General features: G+C 37.8%; 1 protein-coding gene across 1 annotated transcript in view; it reads left to right on the top strand.

Moving 5' to 3' along the window:
* Nucleotides 1-19,166, top strand: part of hip1rb (huntingtin interacting protein 1 related b) — a 56,555-nt gene that overhangs the window by 14,482 nt on the left and 22,907 nt on the right. Inside the window, exons 2-16 of the mRNA XM_076987101.1 lie at nucleotides 2,606-2,669; nucleotides 2,846-2,988; nucleotides 3,741-3,797; nucleotides 3,943-4,029; nucleotides 5,897-5,973; nucleotides 9,923-9,984; nucleotides 10,930-11,070; nucleotides 11,299-11,356; nucleotides 14,446-14,521; nucleotides 16,943-17,104; nucleotides 17,350-17,402; nucleotides 17,520-17,592; nucleotides 18,597-18,780; nucleotides 18,871-18,959; nucleotides 19,033-19,149. Of these exons, the coding sequence (XP_076843216.1) occupies nucleotides 2,606-2,669; nucleotides 2,846-2,988; nucleotides 3,741-3,797; nucleotides 3,943-4,029; nucleotides 5,897-5,973; nucleotides 9,923-9,984; nucleotides 10,930-11,070; nucleotides 11,299-11,356; nucleotides 14,446-14,521; nucleotides 16,943-17,104; nucleotides 17,350-17,402; nucleotides 17,520-17,592; nucleotides 18,597-18,780; nucleotides 18,871-18,959; nucleotides 19,033-19,149 (1,443 nt within the window). The remainder of the gene's footprint in view (nucleotides 1-2,605; nucleotides 2,670-2,845; nucleotides 2,989-3,740; nucleotides 3,798-3,942; nucleotides 4,030-5,896; nucleotides 5,974-9,922; nucleotides 9,985-10,929; nucleotides 11,071-11,298; nucleotides 11,357-14,445; nucleotides 14,522-16,942; nucleotides 17,105-17,349; nucleotides 17,403-17,519; nucleotides 17,593-18,596; nucleotides 18,781-18,870; nucleotides 18,960-19,032; nucleotides 19,150-19,166) is intronic.

Here is a 19,166-nt window from a genome sequence, read left to right as displayed (position 1 = left end):
GGGTTCTAGATATGACACTAATGTGATGAAAGGATGGGGTTCTAGATATGACACGGGCAGTAGCATTCTGAACCAGTTGAAGCTTATGGAGGGATTTGAGGGGGAGACCGAACAAAAGAGAATTACAATAGTCCAGGTGGGAAGTGACCAGGGAATTAACCAAGATGGCAGTATTGTCAGGAGTGAAAGAGGGACGGAGACGGTTAATGTGACGGAGATAAAAGTATTTATATAAATTTGGAAAGACAGAGTGCTATCAAGGACGACACCCAGACTCTTTACCTGAGGGGAGGGAGGAACAATAGTGTTGTCTATGGAGATGGAAAAACTTTTTACTTTCGCAAGAACTGATTAAGAACTAATGAGGAGGACCTCTGTTTTATCACTGTTGAGTTTGAGAAAATTTGAGGAAAACCAAGACTTCACTTCCTGTAAACAATCACAGAAGGAGGAGGGAGGGAGGGCGGAGTTGGGTTTGCTAGAAACATACAGCTGGGTGTCGTCCACATTACACTGAATCTGGACTTTATACTTGATGTGACCTAAAGGAATAAGATAAATGATGAAAAGAATAGGACCAAGGACTGAACCTTGGGGAACACCAGAAGTGAGGGGAGATGGCTGGGATGTGAATATCTTCAATTGAATAAACGGAGTGCGTTCAGAGAGATATGAGGTGAACCAGGCCAGAGGAGTGTTGGGGAAACCAATGGCTGATAACCTATGAAGGAGGACGCAATGAGAAATTGTGTTGAATGCTGCACTCAGATCAAGGAGAATGAGTATGGATAAAAGACCCGAGTCGGCTGCAGTCAAGAGGTCGATTGTTATTTTGAGGAGTGCTGTTTCTGTACTATGATGGGGACGAAATCCACATTGAAATTGCTCATAGAGGTCATTATTGGAGAGGTGAGAGTGAACCTGTGAAGCAACTGTCTTCTCAAGGATTTTAGAAAGGAAAGGTAAATTAGAGATAGGACTGGGGTTATTGAAGTTGTTAAGGGTCTAGACCAGGTTTCTTTAATATAGGGGTAACTGCAACAGACTTTAATGGCAGAGGGACAGATCCAGAGGTGAGAGATGAATGAATAATGGCAGTTATCAGAGGGTAAGGGTAAGGAGAGGGTAATAGAGGGTAGACATGCTTTAACCAGGGTTGTTGGAAGAGGATCAAGTTGAGAAGTGGAAGATTTACAATTTTGGGAATGAGAGAGGGTAGAGGAAGTGACGAGAGGGTAGAGGAAGTGACGAGAGGGTAGAGGAAGTGACGAGAGGCAATTGCTGATTAATCAAATCAATTTTAGTATTGAAGAATGATAAGTTCAGCTCCTTTCATTACTCTGGATTTGTTCCTAGTTATATTAATTGTAACTCTATTCTTGTTCTGTTAAAATGTGTTTAATTAAAAATATATACTTTTTTTCTTGGTAGAATAACATGGATCGTAATGTTTTTTTCTTCAAAATTGGCCGGGAACAATCACCTGCGGTGTCTATTTATCTGTTAGAATTAAATAAGCTGCTTCTAGTTGCTCCAAATTTAAGACCAATTAAACTTAACAGGAGTGTTCAGTTATGGACTTTGAGGTAGCCTGCTGATTTTGGTACATTTTCTGCCAGTAAGGAATTGTGGAGCATTTGACTAAGGTCACAGTTTAAACACAATTGAATTGACTGATCCAGATTCCAGTTATTTTCAAACCAGGTTTAGAAACCAGTGTGGCGAATGTACTTAGAAATTTATTTAAAATGTTGCCTTTTATATACACTGTGGCAGCCATAGTCTCCAACCGAAATCCTTTATGTAACCAACTGGATAAGACTGAGTTTGTATCCATGGTAAATTTGAGTTTGCATTTGTGCAGTGCTACAGCTCTCTGTCTCAGTTATGGATGGTGAACGTGCATCAATATGGGGTGCTGCTGAGTCTGCATCTAAAGTGCAAACTTGGGCCCTTTCATTGTCACTTGTGACCTTATTGACATTGTTTGTTTTTAAATTTTTTTTAAATTCTAAATAAAAAATTGTATGCAAATTAAGATGTGCTGTCACTTTAAGAGGAGACCAGAGAGAACCATTTTATGCACCAGATGTATTATTATAACATGAAATTCAGAGTACAAAGGAATACATGAAGAAAATGAGATGATGTGAATGTGAACCTCACATAGCATCAACCTCACATAACTGTCACACAGGTGTTGGTCCTTAGGTAAAAATGTCCATTGTTTACACCATCTTCATTGCAAGGTGGTATAATATATTCCCCTTTGGGACTCTCAAAGTTAACAAGTTTATATTTCAATGAGATGATTAATGATTAATAAATTAGTGTATATTTTTAGTGTAACATATGTTATCCTTTAATTTCTCTGCTCATCATACATTTCTGCTGTACCTTTCTGTTAAATGTCTGTATATTTCTGTTTGCATGGTTATTATAGAACTACCACATCTGTAGTTTATAAAGTAGCAGTACTGTGAATATCTCTACAATAATTTTTTAATGATTCAGAAATATGCTAATATGTTATGAAGAGTCAATTAAGCACAAAAATAGTCTTCTTCAAATAAAATGTAATCTATTTCCTCCCTCATTCCACCAGCTCAGCAGCATCAGTAAAGCTATTAACTCCACTGAGACACCAGTAAAGGAAAAGCATGCCCGCCGTATCCTTTTTCAGATTCTTCACTCTGTTCTTATTCTTGGTTAAATAAACACTGTGAATATTCAGGGCCACATCTAATGAATGTTAAATGTTTATGATAAACGTTACAGATTTGTTTGATAATGTATCTCTAGTTTTTGTTGTTATTGTGTGTCCATAATCCTTGACTGTGTTTAGGAATTATCCTGGGAACCCACCGAGAAAAGGGAGCATACACATTCTGGTCCTATGCTATTGGGCTGCCCTTGTCCAACAGTGCCATCCTCAGCTGGAAGTTTTGCCATGTTTTACATAAAGTTCTTCGTGATGGCCACCCTAATGCAAGTGTTTTCCGTTGTAATTATTTACATTTTTATCCATTTCATGCATTTTTGTTGGTGACACAGGTTGTCCCTCCCCAATTAAAATTTGTCTTAATATTGTATATCATTTTGTACATTATTCATTGTAATCCAAGTATGAGTTTATTGTTAAACAATAATGTTTGCTGCTGATAGAAGGAATCCTATATTCCTAGTAAGTCATTATTTTTTCAGTAGCAAGCAATGTACTTAAAGTTTAGAGGTGAATTTTATTTAAAAAAAAAATCAACTGGGGCCAGTCATTTATAGGTCTCTAAAAGTATACAATTGGATGTCCTACGATTGAGAAAGAATGCTGATATGTCAGTGGTGGCCTTCATATAGATGTGGTTGAGGTTCCAGTATTTCATATTTCACCAAGAAAACCTTATTCAAATTGTTTTGCAATGTTGAATTATATAAAATTAGTACAGCATTTTGTATCCTCTATACAGTACTCTATAGTAGTGATCAAGTACTTATAGCTCAGTGGAACATTCAGAGTATGGGCATGTCAAATATTTTGTTGAACACTGAGAAATTGACAGTTTAGAACATGGTCCTTATACATTTCCTATTTACCACCAACAACTTTGTCATATCTTGCCTATTTCTAATTAATAAATGTCCTTTAATGTAAGTTGGAGACACTAAACAAACAGAACATTATGCTCTAAGAATGGCATTTTAAGTCCCATGCAAGGTATTGACAGCCCTAATTTTTTCAATAGAGCTTACAAGACTGCATGAGACATTACAGTGACATTGCAGAGACTGGAATACTGTGGGTAAGTTAAACAATGGTTTGAAAACTCTAATCTAAATTATTGTTGAAGCTGTTTCTTTTTTTATGTATTTGTTTTTTTTTTTTTACTTTTTTATACTTATCATAATAGGTGATAAAAGGTAATAACTAATTAATATGGTCTTTAGGGAAACCTCAGAGACAGATATGGATATGGACAACTTGTTGGTCTATATACCAAGCTTCTTTGCTCCAAGATGGAATTTCATACAAAGGTGAGAGGCTACTTTTAGTAGATTTGTTAACATTGTGCCTCATTAGCATTTTTAATACAGAAGAAGAAAGGGGGAGTTGCGTCTTATTCAATCAATAAATCTAATGACATTCTCCTGATTCATTTGTATGTGAATGTTGAATGTGATTTGAATGTGATTTTGAATGTTTTTCCAGATTTATTTACATAGCATAATTTGTGAAGAACATACATTTTGTTTTCCATTTTATATTTTACTAGTGTACACTGAAAAAATAACTTTATAAAATCCTCATAATTAGCATTAGCTCTAAAGTAAATGTTACTACTGTAATAATACAGCTCACCAGTATCAAGTGAAATATACTTATGACTAAACATAATTTCTGAAAATATAAAGTAAATGTTACTTAATTGCACTTAAGGTACAAGACAGGAATGTCATGGTCATCAAAGTTTAAACAAATATTAAGCAAATTTGTTATGAAGTAAACATTTTCAATTACTTGGTTGTATGAATTTATATTGCTAACTATAATTATGTAAATTATTTTGATAAATGTTACCAAATACATCCATTCATTTAATATACTTTAATAAAAAAACACACAATTAAAACTGAATACAATGAAACATACAATATTGTGTATACAAAGAAAAAATACAATATTTTGTTAACATTAAACACCACTGAATTATCCACATTAACACCTGAATCTGAATTTATCTGAATCTGACTAATGCGGAAGCTTATCACTCTTCCAGCAAAGCCCTCAATTTGCCCTGAGTTTCAGTTGACCTTTGCCAACCTTAAAATATCATGGCTGGCAGAAGTCTCATCAAGAAAATTAACCAATGTTCATAAATTGACGGGCATATCCAGCATGTTTTAAATTCTAATTACATTTACATACATACGTACATTTATATAACTTGCCCTCTTCAAATTAGTCATTACCACAAACTGCTAAACTACTGTAATGGTAACATGGGAGGGTCACTTTTTCTGCAGGAATGCAGTTAATTTTAGCTAACTAGCTAGCTAGTATCTATCTTTTTTTTATTATTTCTATAGAAGTGAAATAAATAGTGGAGCATTCCTGTATAGTTACAAGCTAGACTTGGTAGCTAGTCCATTTTCTAATCTGGTAATGTTAGCAACAGTTATAATGTTAATGTAACATTTTTTGAGAAATTACCCTAACTTTACATTCCTGAAATTGTAATTAAAATGAACAATGACTAAATATGAATGGTGATGTACTCTAGCTATTTAGCATCAAGCAAGGAAAACTCATTCCCCAACAATACTGAACATTCAAGTTTTACGTTTTCAGTGACCTAAAACGCCCTTTCTGTGTGGATGAAGGGCAAAACACATAGAAAAAGCTAGCTAGCTAGGTTATGTTTTTTAAAATACCTCTGTACGTGTATGTGTTGACATAGCTTCAAAGTACCAAAATGTTCAGGTACCAGTTATTATCATAAATCTAATAAAGAAAGGCAATAACTTGCCTTACAATCGAGATAACCAATCCACACAACAACCCCAAAACAGTCCCCCAGTGGCTCTTCCACAAAATCCCTCTCAATTAAAAAATGGCGGGTATCTTTTCTTGTCCAAAGATGCACACACAGGTTCAAACATGATATACCATAAGATTAAAACTTAGTAAGTAAGAAAAACATTTAAATTGTATGAGTATTGATTTCCATACATTTTTATGACTTTCAGGGCAGTAATTAACAGTTCAAAAATCTTGTCAATGTTACAGTATAAGAGTAGATTAGGTAATGGAATGTTGTGAAAGTCCTAGAGAACCAATGCAAATCCCATTCTGTTGATGGTTTTGCTTGTTTGTTGGTTGGTTTGTTTGTTTTTTTTGTAGCATCCAGAAATTCGAACCAACCTAGAAGTTTCCGATGAGGTTCTGGAACGCACAGCAGGAACAGATATCAATAATGTGTATGTGCTATTTTATTTTGCTTATGTCTTTGTGTCTGTGAAATATTTGTGAAGGGCAAAATGAATATGGGATTGGGCATAACTGAAAATTGAAATAAATAAATCACAATTGCAAAGGCAGCTACACAGGTGGGTCTTAATAGGTTTAATAATAATAATTAAAAGAAGAATCTGCAGTTGTGTGTGAATTTTCAGAGTGGCAGAGGTCTACTTGCAGATTTACAAAAGTCCCAAACTTACCAAATTAAAAGTATCAGTATCATAGTATCATTTGACTTTCACTAGAGCTAAGAGACCAAGCCCAGCTCCTGAAAACAACCCCACACCATAATCCCTCCTACACCAAACTTTACACATGGCACAATGCAGTCAGACAGGTTCCGTTCTCCTGGCAACCGCCAAACCCAGACTCGTCCATCAGATTGCCAGATGGAGAAATGTGTTTTGTCATTCCAAAGACCACGCCTCCACTGCTCCAGAGCTAATCTGAAGGCCACATGAAGTTTGGATATCTGTAGTGACTCTGCAGAAAGTTGCTGACCTCTTCACACTATGCGCTTCAGCATCTGCTGACCTGCTCCATCAGTTTACGTGTCCTAACACTTCGTGGCTGACTTGCTGTCATTCCCAAAAACGTCCATTTTCTTATTATAAAGCTGGCAGCTGACTGTGAAATATTTACGATCCAGGAAATTTCACGACTGGATTTGTTGCACATGTAGCATCCTATCACAGTTCCATGCTGGAATTCACTGAGCTAATAAGAGCGACCCATTCTTTCACAAATGTTTGTTAAAACAATCTGCATGCCTAGGTGCTTAATTTTATACACCTGTGGCCATGGATGTGACTGGAACACCTGATTCCGATAATTTGGATGGGTGAGTGAATACTTTTGGCAATATAGTGTATTTTTGTGTAAGGTGACTAGAGCATTGGCACTGAGACAAAAGAACAAGGTTCATTTGAGGACCTAAATGAGAAATATCTTGGAGCAAATAAAATGGTACCAGAATTTGTTTTTTTTCTCATTTTAGCTCATAAGTATGAGCTACTCTTCAGCTCATCAATACCAAATTGGGCATGTGTGAATAAATGAAATGTACAGAGTTTAAGGTAAAGCAGAAATGTGCACTCTGTCAAAGATTTTACAGATTTTTTATAATTGTTACTATTGTCTTCATGGCAAAGTCATTGTGTTGTTCACTCACATGTATATATCAGAAGTTTTACATCATTTACAATAGCTGCAATGTGTGTGGGTAGTAACGCCACTCCCGATGCAATATCTTGACATAATGGAGCATAGGTCATGCTACCTGTTAAACCAGCTGATACAAGTTATGCTGTGCTTTCCTGTCTCCTTAGGAAAACATAGCAGACAGTGTGTACTCATTGTGGAAAATACTCATTATACTTGTTATACTCATTTAGGATCAGATCCATTTAAGATGAAAAGCAAGTATGGAATGAATGATGATGCCTATAAATGGGTCACTTTGGAATGGCAGTTTCACAGTGACATTCAGTTACAACACAGAGTAGCACAGAATGCCACTCTACAGAGGCAGGGAAGCACACTGTTGGGGCTGTGTGCAGCTGCCTACACCACACCTAAGCCTTGGGGATAGAAAAGCACATAAGGAAAAGGAGGAAAAATTAAACGAGACCAAATTATAACTAATTAACTGACAGGCTTAATAATGGAAAGTATAACTTTCCCAAAACCATTAGTTCGGGATTTCATGAAAGGTTCCTCATTGTGCAACTTCCTTTATGAACTGCTACACAACAAGTTGATACTGCTGTGATTGATGTGTGGGTATTTTCTAAGGTGAAAATCACATATAAATGAATTACAGTGTAATTCTTATGCCACATCACTGTTGTTGTTTTTGCTTTTTTTATTAGCACTATTGCTCAGAATGTTTCATCTATTTAATCGTGTCAGGTTGCAATAAACCAATAGCTTATTTGTATGGAAGTGAAATAATGCAAAAAACCAAAGTGGTTAATTGCAGGAATTTCATTGGAATGTTAATTTGGTATTGCAGCAGCCTCATAACCTCAACACCACGACCAGATTGAACGTTCATGTCGTTTACTGCTTGTTGCTGCTGTGCTGCTGCCAGATAGACAATGATGTCATGCTGTGTGGGTGGCATTGTAGAAAACACTCGGTAGACAGAAAACAAAATTACTTCCAACTCAAACTTTGTCTTTGTTTGTCTGAGCATGTTAGTGATAAATAATGAAAATTGTGGCACTGATGAGAGTGATGATTGAAGATGATTTACAGCAGTATGTCTATCAGTAGAGCACTGGTCCTTAAATGAAGATGATTTACAGCAGTATGTCGATCAGTAGAGCACTGGTCCTTAAATGAAGATGATTTACAGCAGTATGTCTATCAGTAGAGCACTGGTCCTTAAGAGAAGATGATTTACAGCAGTATGTCTATCAGTAGAGCACTGGTCCTTAAGAGAAGATGATTTACAGCAGTATGTCTATCAGTAGAGCACTGGTCCTTAAATGAAGATGATTTACAGCAGTATGTCGATCAGTAGAGCACTGGTCCTTAAATGAAGATGATTTACAGCAGTATGTCTATCAGTAGAGCACTGGTCCTTAAGAGAAGATGATTTACAGCAGTATGTCTATCAGTAGAGCACTGGTCCTTAAGAGAAGATGATTTACAGCAGTATGTCTATCAGTAGAGCACTGGTCCTTAAATGAAGATGATTTACAGCAGTATGTCTATCAGTAGAGCACTGGTCCTTAAGAGAAGATGATTTACAGCAGTATGTCTATCAGTAGAGCACTGGTCCTTAAGTGAAGATGATTTACAGCAGTATGTCTATCAGTAGAGCACTGGTCCTTAAATGAAGATGATTTACAGCAGTATGTCTATCAGTAGAGCACTGGTCCTTAAGTGAAGATGATTTACAGCAGTATGTCTATCAGTAGAGCACTGGTCCTTAAGTGAAGATGATTTACAGCAGTATGTCTATCAGTAGAGCACTGGTCCTTAAATGAAGATGATTTGCAGCAGTATGTCTATCAGTAGAGCACTGGTCCTTAAGTGAAGATAAATACTGAAACTCTACATTCCAAAACCTTGTATGTCCTATGACCTGTGAGTGTCTGAGTGTGTGTGTGGTGCAAACTATGCACACTAGCATTTCTAACACTTATACTTAACTCTAAATATAGTTAAGATGGTTTGCACCAGGTTTGCTAGCTCTAGCATCTATCAATTGTAGAAGCAAGCAGACAGGCCACAACAAGGCAAATCGGTGCAAAAACTCCGTATCATCTAATGGTCCACATATTGGACTTTGTCTTGAATGGGAAGTTGAAGACCCTTAATCTCATTGAGCATCTTTTGTGATGTATTGTTTTAGCTAGTTAAGAATATGTATTTACAAATCAAATTTTGCATAATTAATAATGTATGTGCTATTTTTGCTATTTTGCTATAGTCTTCAAACTATGTTTAATTACATTTTTCAGTTAAGTATCATAACGTCAAAGCATTATGAAAATGAAAATACCCCAAATGTTGATTAGAAATGTTAAAAAGTAATGAGACTTCAGATCTTGAGAAGGTCTACAGTGTTGTCATAGTTGTTTGGCTGATATTTGCTAAACTATTGGTTGAATGATTAAGTTTCACATTTGACAGTTTCTGTTGCACTAAACTCTTCATGTTTCCAAAAGACAACAGAATGCATTGCTTAACTGGTTACACTTGTTCCATGCTCACTATTTTCAAGTCACATGATGAGCTTCAGACATCATTGCAAAAAAAAGTACACTTTGTGTTAAGGAACATAATGGCGCATATTTGATTTGAATTCTATAAACAGCAGTCACAACAGGTTAACAGAATGTGCCTTGTGCGTATGAGCTGCGTGACCGATTCAGAAGGCTGTCTTCGTTTATTCAGGTTCCAGCTGACTGTTGAGGTGTTTGATTACATGGACGTAGAGCTTCGGCTTGCTGAGGCAGGTGAGTGTTCCTTTTACTGTGTTTTAACAATCAAGTCTTCTTGACCCATACCAACTTTTGCCAGATGGAGAAACCTGTTGGCCAGGAAATTCTTCACCTAAAGTGCTCTTCATTCCAGACTTGACCAACCAGCTAGTTGTTCTCTTAAATTAAGCAAAACCAATACTTCTGTACTTTTATCATTATTTATATAACTGTAGCAACTGATTATTGTATATATATTTTATTACACAATGCTCTTTATATGTTCTGCAAAAAATGCTACGGTAGTATAGGTGATGTAACTAAGTCTTAGTCTGTGCTTTTTAACCTGGAGCAGTTACCCCATAGCACAACACTGTTACATTCACATGGGCATGTTGTTTATCCACTCCCAATGTTTGTTACTTCCTGTCTACTACCATACTACATACTCCTACTCGCATTAAAAAATAGAAATATTTTGTCTGGTGAACATTTTTTGGTGTTATTTCTGGTCTATATATGCTAGTGTTGTGCTCCTTTTAAGTTTCCTGAAATGTCTTGGAAAATTCTCAGCCATTCAACAACTTTACAGTTGACGTTTTAAGTTGACTGCCTAATTTGTAATCAAAATTGCTGAGCCAATTTTACTTAATCATAAACACCCAAAAAGTCTACACACAAGACTAGTCAATGGGAATTAGCAAAGTCCAAAACTGATGGACAACCTGGTAGACAAGGCCATCAACATTAACAATTTATATTTGTATTATATTTAAGCATTAGCTAAAAATGCCCTTAAGACCATAGAGAAAATACATTTTCAACTGTTTGCAAAATTTTGACTGGTAGTGTATATCGAAAGGTATCCTATAGAAATGTTCTGTATTTCTGGCTTTATTTGCGTTGGTAATAAAGGTAATTTGAAATGACAGTTTATGCTTTATGTTGTCTCCCCCCCCCCCCCCCCCCCCCCCCCCACAGTCCTACGACAGCTCAATACTTCTATTGCAATCTCAACTTTGACAGCAGGCCAATGTAAACTAGCTCCACTTATCCAGGTTGTTCAGGACTGTAGTCACTTGTACCATTACACTGTCAAGCTGCTGTTCAAGTTACATGCCTGTGAGTCTCTTCATCATTTCTGCATTAAGGTTAATAATAATGATAAAATGTTAAATATATAGAATATGACTTGCAATAAATTAAATAGTTGTCGCTCTCTTGTTTTGTATTTTATATTTATATTTGGTGTCTTTATGCTGTTTTTTGTTTGTTTTTGAGTTCTTTCAGTGCCCTCTACTGACTGTGGTCCGTGATGTACATTTATGTGTTTGTTCATGTTGACCTCAGGTTTACCAGCTGACACACTACAGGGTCATCGTGAACGCTTCCATGATCAGTTCCACAGGCAAGTATCTAAATGGCAAAGAGCTCTTGGTGGACTTTTGCCTACAGTAATGTGCTATTATTCTGCCCAGTTACACTACCGTTCAAAATTTTGGGGTCACCTAGACAATTTTGTGTTTTCCCTGAAATCTCATACTTTTATTTATCAAATGAGTTGCAAAATGAATAGAAATATAGTCCAGACATTGACAAGGTAGAAATAATGTTTTTTTTTTTTTTTTGGAAATAATTTTCTACTTTAAACTTTGCTTTCGTCAAAGAATGCTCCCTTAGCAGCAATTACAGCATTGCAGACCTTTGGCATTCTAGCTGTTAATTTGCTGAGGTAATCTGGAGAAATTTTACCCCATGCTTCCAGAAGCCGCTCCCACAAGTTTGATTGGGTTAATGGGCACTTTTTTCGTACCATACGGTCAAGCTGCTCCCACAACAGCTCAATGTGGTTGAGATCTGGTGACTGCGCTGGCCACTCCATTACCAATAAAACACCAGCTGCCTGCTTCTTCTCTAAATAGTTTGTGCATAATTTGGAGGTGTGCTTTGGGTAATTGTCCTGTTGCAGGATGAAATTGGCTCCAATCAAGCGCTGTCTACAGGGTATGGCATGGTGTTGCAAAATGGAGTGATAGCCTTCCTTATTCAAAATCCCTTTTACCTTGTACAAATCTCCCACTTTACCAGCACCAAAGCAACCCCAGACCATCACATTACCTCCACCATGTTTGACAGATGGTGTCAGGCACTCTTCCAGCATCTTTTCAGTTGTTTTGCGTCTCACAAATGTTCGTCTGTATGATCCAAACACCTCAAACTTTGATTCATCTGTCCATAACACATCTGTCCATAACAATCTTCCTCTGTCCAATGTCTGTGTTCTTTTGCCCATATTAATCTTTTTCTTTTATTAGCCAGTCTCAGATATGGCTTTTTCTTTGCCACTCTGTCCTGAAGGCCAGCATCCCGGAGTCGCCTCTTCACTGTAGACGTTGACACTGGCATTTTGCGGGTACTATTTAATGAAGCTGACAGTTGAGGACCTGTGAGGCGTCGATTTCTCAAACTTGGGACTCCAATCAATCAAAGTTTATTTGTATAGCGCTTTTCACAACACATGTTGTCACAAAGCGCTTTACAGGATTTAAAAGGTTAACAATACTATGGAACCCTAATGAGCAAGCCAAAGGCGACAGTGGCGAGGAAAAACTCCCTATGATGGTGGGGAATAGGAAGAAACCTCGGGAGAACCAAGACTCAAAAGGGAACCCATCCTCCATTGGGCGGCCCGTTAACACACAAATTACACAAAATACAGACAAATACACAAGTCGCACACAAATCACACAATCAGACTAAGTAAAGGTAAAAATGAAAGTTCTGATATTGTCACTGTAAATGTCTGTTGATGTACGCCAGGCTTTCATTCCGTGTCGGAGCAGCGATGCTGGTATTGTAGGCTCCGACTGCAATGTTACTCTCCAGGTGAACCTCGGAGAAAAGATACGAGATGTAGTAAATATGTAACAGATTAATCAAAGGTCAAACTAAACAGTTAAGTCTTTAGTTGAGTTTTAAACATTGAGACTGTCTGAGTCCCGAATAAAGGCAGGAAGATTATTCCACAATTGCGGAGCTTTAAAAGAAAAGGCTCTTCCACCTGCTGTGATCTTTTTGATCCTAGGAACAGTTAATAACCCTGCGTCCTGCAAAGTGAACGTGCTGGGTTATATTGTTCAATAAGTTCACTAAGATAGTCTGGAGCTAAGCCATGCAGCGTTTTATATGTTAATAAAAGTATTTTATAGTCAATACGGAATCGAATTGGCAGCCAGTGTAATGACGATAGTACGGGACTAATGTGATAACTTTTTAGTTTTTGTTAAAACTCGTGCTGCTGCGTTCTGAACCAGCTGGAGTTTGTTTATCGATTTACCAGAGCATCCAGCTAGGAGACTGTTGCAATAATCTAAACGAGAGGATATGAATGCATGGATTAGTTTTTCTGCATCACTAGTATTTAATATGTTTCTAATTTTGGCAATGTTGCGCAAGTGAAAGAACGCTACCCTAGTTATATTATTAATATGTGTATCGAACGAGAGATCTGGGTCTATTGTGACGCCCAAGTTCTTTACCTCTGCGCTGGGGGTTATAGTAAAGGAATGTAGATTAAATGCTACATTATGTATCTTGTCTCTCGCAGCCCTAGACCCAACTATTATTAATTCTGTTTTATCGGGATTTAGTGCTAGAAAGTTACACGCCATCCAATGTTTTATCTCTTCTACACATTTCTCAATCTTACTGTTTGCGCTCTGTACTTGTCTTGTTGCTCAGTTGTGCAGCGGGGCCTTCCACTTCTCCTTCTACTCTGGTTAGAGCCTGTCTGTGCTCTCCTCTGAAGGGAGTAGTACACACCATTGTAGGAAATCTTCAGTTTCTTGGCAATGTCTGGCATGGAATAGCCTTCATTTCTCAGAACTAGAATAGACTGTCGAGTTTCAATTGAAAGTTGTTTTTTTCTGGCCATTTTGTGAGTTTAATCGAACCAACAATTGTAATGCTCCAGATTCTCAACTAGCTCAAAGGAAGGTCAGTTTTATAGCTTCTCTAATCAGCAAAACTGTTTTCAGCTGTGTTAACCTACTTGCACAAGGGTTTTCAAGGGTTTTCTAAATATCCAATAGCCTCCTTACACAGTTGGCAAACACAATGTACCATTAGAACACTGGAGTGATGGTTGTTGGAAATGGGTCTCCATACATCTACGTAGATATTGCATTAAAAACCAGATGTTTACAGCTAGAATAGTCATTTACCACATTAATAATGTATAGAGTGTATTTTTGATGCATTTAATGTTAGCTAAATTAAAAAAAAACTGCTTTTCTTTCAAAAATAAGAACATTTCTAAGTGACCCCAAACTTTTGAATGGTAGTGTATATATGCTAGATTAATACTTATATATATGGAGGTATCTTATAAGAAATCATGTAACCAGTAAGGAAACTGAGAACAGATATTTCCAAAATGTATGAACTTTCTCAAAATAACTTGTACAAATCTAATCTGAATCTTTCTTTGTTTTTCAGTCTCAAGACATTTTTTAATAAAGCAAGAGACATGCTATACTTCAAAAGGCTCATACAGATTCCAAGGCTGCCTGATGTAAGTCCTGAAAATCTTTTGGGGGGAAAAACAACTGATCTTACAGGTTTCACTCTCTATAAAGACACGATTGCTACACACCTAGCCTTGAATTATGAGTTTCAGAATATTAAAGTTGGCCTAATTTGTGAGCAGCCACTGAAACTAAATGCAACATTCAGAAACCAATATACATCATACAATGAATGGCATGCAAAGCTTTGGGCAGTCAAAACTTTTGCTGCTATGAATAAGTGAGTAGAAGATGAACTGATCTCCAAAAGGCATAAAATTAAAGACAAACTCCAACATTTTAAGCAGTTATTGTATTTTTTGGGGGAGGGGGGGGGCACACTTAACACTCGTGACTGAATGTTTTTTTCAATAGCCCTGAAATAAATGCTCCGGTTTAAAATGTATTCTCCTGTCAAAATAAAAAAATATTTTTAAAAATTTATTCTGAGTCCGGATGGGATGGCATTTGGGTGCGTATCTGGACCGAGGTCCGTTGGTTGCGGACTACGGAAATAGAAATTTGCAGAGTTAATCAGGAATGAGATTGGGTCCGGACAGGACTGCCTTCGGGTCTGGATCTGGACCGCGGTTAGTGACCTCTGGTCTATAGCTTTCATCTGTTCATCTGCTTATCTGGATCTGGGACACAGTGGATGCCTAATCAAAGAGCCAGGCCTCGCTCACCTGAGCCAGTACAGCTTCTCCAGTGTGATACCACTGCATTCGCAGAACAGATGATCTCTATAATGTCCTGGGTCTTCCCCAGCTGCTCTCAGGAACACCTCACAAGCGAGGCGTCTAGGGGACATCCAGACCAGATGCCTAAACCACCTCGGCAGGCTCCCCTTATATATCTGTTCCACTCTCATCTCCAGGTGATCGAACTCCTCACTCCCTAATGGAGAGTGATCAAAGGTATTTTTGGAGAAAAATGGGTGCAGAAATTCATGAAAAGAACATCTCTCCAACAGCATGGTTGGAGATTGATCATGTTTGGGCTTGTGTTGCACCCATCGGCACAAAGAATATTTCACTTTTAGAGAGAGGAATGGATTCATTTATATATCAGCAAAGATCACATAGTCTATAAAAACCTGAAGATGAAGTGGGGGTGATTTCTGCAACAGGATAATCCCAAATGCCTTAAGAGATGCAAACCGAAGGTTTTGCTGACATAGTATCCTGACCTTCGTCAAAAATCATTTGATAGTCCTCAAGAGAATAGTACATTAAAGACAGCAAAGAATGTCGCGGAACTAGAAACGGTTTCCAAGGAAGAATGGGCCTTCGCATGCCCTTAAGACTTGAGACACTGTCTACAAAAATTGCCTTTTCCTTTGGGCCCTTTTCCTTTATTTTGAAACTGGAATATATAACTGAATATTGCACTGGAATATATAAATTTGAAAGTGAGTAATTCTCAACATATTCAATATGTGTCAACTTTTACTAATTGTGCAAGAAAATATATTTACAACAGGCATCAAGTTAGAGAGTGCCAATTTTCTCAACAAGTATATCTTTATAAATCCCAGTTTTTGCTAATGCAAGTTTTCATGTACACCAGTTCTGATGTTTTCTTTGTGTTCTTATTCTTTCCTTTGAATGTGTATTTCATTTTAGTTTGCCACATCTGCTACCATATCTGTTTTCTGTATCTCATCTACTTTCGCTGTTTTATCTACCTTCAGTCTGTACTTGCTTGTATGTCTGGATCAGCAGGTTCTACAGAGTCTTCACTTTGTTGTTTTCCATGAATCTCTGTTGATACTCCCATCATGATTTGGGGTTGTTCAGCTTATAAGCACATGTTCCTGTTCATGATCCCTGCTACTGTGTCTCCATGCCTTGCGACTGTGTGTTGGATTGTCTCAGGGGACCTTCTGAATCTTGTGTGGTGTGATGCAGCCATGCTTCCATTGACCTTGTGTTCTTATGTGCTCATGTCTAGAGCCTCTGTAATGCCAGTTAATTCTCATCATGTCATGGCACGTTCTCTGCTTCCGTGGTATCAATATCTCTCACCTCTTTGAAGTGCACTTTCATCGGATGTTCTGTGTCTCATGCTGTACAGTGGACTATACTTTGTTGCCCCCCCCCCCCCCCCCCCCCCCTCTTTTTGGCTGGATGTTGGGTGCAGTACTTTGTGCAGTGTGTTTTTTTGGTCTTGATATCTGCAGTTTCTAGTGCTTCTTATGACCAACATATTGTACTATCTAATGATGCAAGGCATATGGGTTTATGGCTTTGATCTTATTCCTATTTAACTGGCACTTGAGGGCTTGCGATACCCTGTGGAGGTCCTCTCTGGCATTGAGTCATATCCGCCACTAACTGGTACCTTTTTTTTCTTTCAGCTTTGTGACTAGTGTTTGATGAGAATGATTTGATTATTCTCTCTCTCTATCTCTCTCTGTCTGGCTCCAGTCCCCTCCGAACTTCCTCCGTGCCTCTGCCCTAGCAGAGCATGTGAAGCCAATGGTTGTCATCCCAGACAACGATGAACCTGAGGAGCAGGAAGAGGACGATCCTGAACCACTCATAGACGTCAGTGAGGCTGCCTCAGCCAGTATGGCCTCTCAGCCACAGGTTAATATTTTCAACCTGTAAAAACACAGTTTGAGAAGTTTTTTCAAAAGTTTGGCTTTAGTTTTTGTCAGTATCAACAGCCAGATTTGAGAATGACTTATTTTTATTCCTGATACTTGATTTATAGTAAATGGTAATAATTTACTAAAAGGCTTATCATCTTAACAAATAAGATTGATTTGCTTACTTGATTATACTTTGTACATATTCCAGAAAATCAAGTTATATCTTTTCTTTTATGACAGGTTGATATTTTTGATCAGGCATTTGGGCCACCTAATAATGGTTTTGATGACAGGTACAAAAATATTCTAATATACACTTTAGTGCCACTTGTTTTTCTGTAAACTTTATGAAGGTTAGATAACCTTTCATTTCTTCTATGCAATGGGGTATTATTTCTAATTCACCATAGGGACCTGCAGATTAACAGCCTGAAACAAGAAATTGAGCTTCTGCGAGCTGAACTTGAGAAGATGAAAGCTGAGGTAACAGAAAACAAATGGTCCATGCTTAAAAGCATGGTTGTTTAATACATTCTGAAGCAATCTTTATACAAATTTTGTGTTCCTGTTTATATTTGATTTTGCTACTGATTTAGTCCTCCTGATGCTGTACAGAGTAAACCTACTGAGCAGATAATGAGAGTTGAGTGTCTAGGCGCCAAGGTTTTGTGCATTTTATGGATAGCAAGAACATGGCATTCTCATAAGAGATGACCGCCTACACCAGGGGTGTCAAACATACGCCCCCGGGCCAGAACCGGTCCGCTAGGCGGTTCCGTCCAGCCTGCAGAATAAATCTGCATTATTAAAGAAGAATAAACTCCATTTTATTTGAAATCTGCAGTTCCTATATTGTCTTATTGTGTTTTAGTCAGTTCTATTGCTTTACCTGATAGAAATGTCTGTCAAAAAAGAGAAAAGTGGACAAAGTGTTGGATTTTCAAGAAAAATGGAAAGTTCATGTGTTCAGAATTACTTCCCAGATGTGGAAAATGTCACTGTAATTAGTTTTTATGCATAATGCACTTAAATAAATGTTTAACTGAGTAAAAGTGTTGTTGAAATTACACATACTTTTCTTAAAGTAAAAAGTTGTTCATAATATATTTAGTAAAAGGACAATTCATTTCATATAAAGATTTTTATAATTTACTTCTTTGCACTAATACAAAGAAAAAAAAGTGGACTTATTGTTAGTTGCATGTAATTTTGGAATGAGTTTACTGGCTTGGCCCCCAAGTTGTATGTGGCCCCCAGACCAAAATGAGAATGGGGAACTAATATCTTCATCTATTGAAGTAACTCTTGGTCCATTTTTTTGTAGACAAATCAACATTTTAAAATAAAAAGCTAAATTAAAAAGTTCAGTGTTGGGTACATGTTGATCTAATAAATGAACCTAGTGCTTGTTCATGTTCCATGTCTTCATGATCTTGTTTTCATCTTGTTATTGCTGTCTGTAGCTGTACTGTTGTACTGTCCTGCAGGCCCAGCGCTACATCACTCAGTTGAAGTCTCAGATCAACAGTCTGGAGGCTGAGCTGGAGGAGCAGAGAGCACAGAAGCAGCGTGCGCTGGTGGAGAACGAACAGCTGCGCATGGAGCTGGAGGCCACACGACGCCGAAATGCAGAGCACGAGAACACACAAGCTACGTTTGTGGAGGCCGAGAGTGAGTTCGTACACGCCATTACACTGACTAGAAACACAGTCTTGCTGGAAGAGAAGACAGCACACTCATGATCACTGCATTTCCCCATAGAGAAGGCCCAGGCCACAGAGCTGCGCTATAACAAGCTGAAGGAGAAACATGCAGAGCTGGTAGCTAACCATGCAGAACTCCTCAGGAAGGTATGGCTAAATATAATGGTGTGTGTGTGTGTGTGGATAAAGGGCCATGCCTGAACATCTCTGTAACTTGCAGAGTGCAGACACAGTGAAGATGCTATCAGCCACTCAGCAGACTCAGGAGGAGGTTGCCAGAACAAAGCAACAGTTGGCCTTTGAGGTGGAGAGAGTCAAGCAGGAGTCTGACATGAAGGTCTCTCTCTCCCTCAT

Source organism: Brachyhypopomus gauderio, unplaced genomic scaffold (assembly GCF_052324685.1).
Source record: "Brachyhypopomus gauderio isolate BG-103 unplaced genomic scaffold, BGAUD_0.2 sc51, whole genome shotgun sequence".
In the NCBI taxonomy this organism is placed as follows: domain Eukaryota; kingdom Metazoa; phylum Chordata; class Actinopteri; order Gymnotiformes; family Hypopomidae; genus Brachyhypopomus; species Brachyhypopomus gauderio.
Note: the sequence above shows the minus strand (reverse complement) of the source record. Positions and strands in the feature narration are given on the sequence as shown.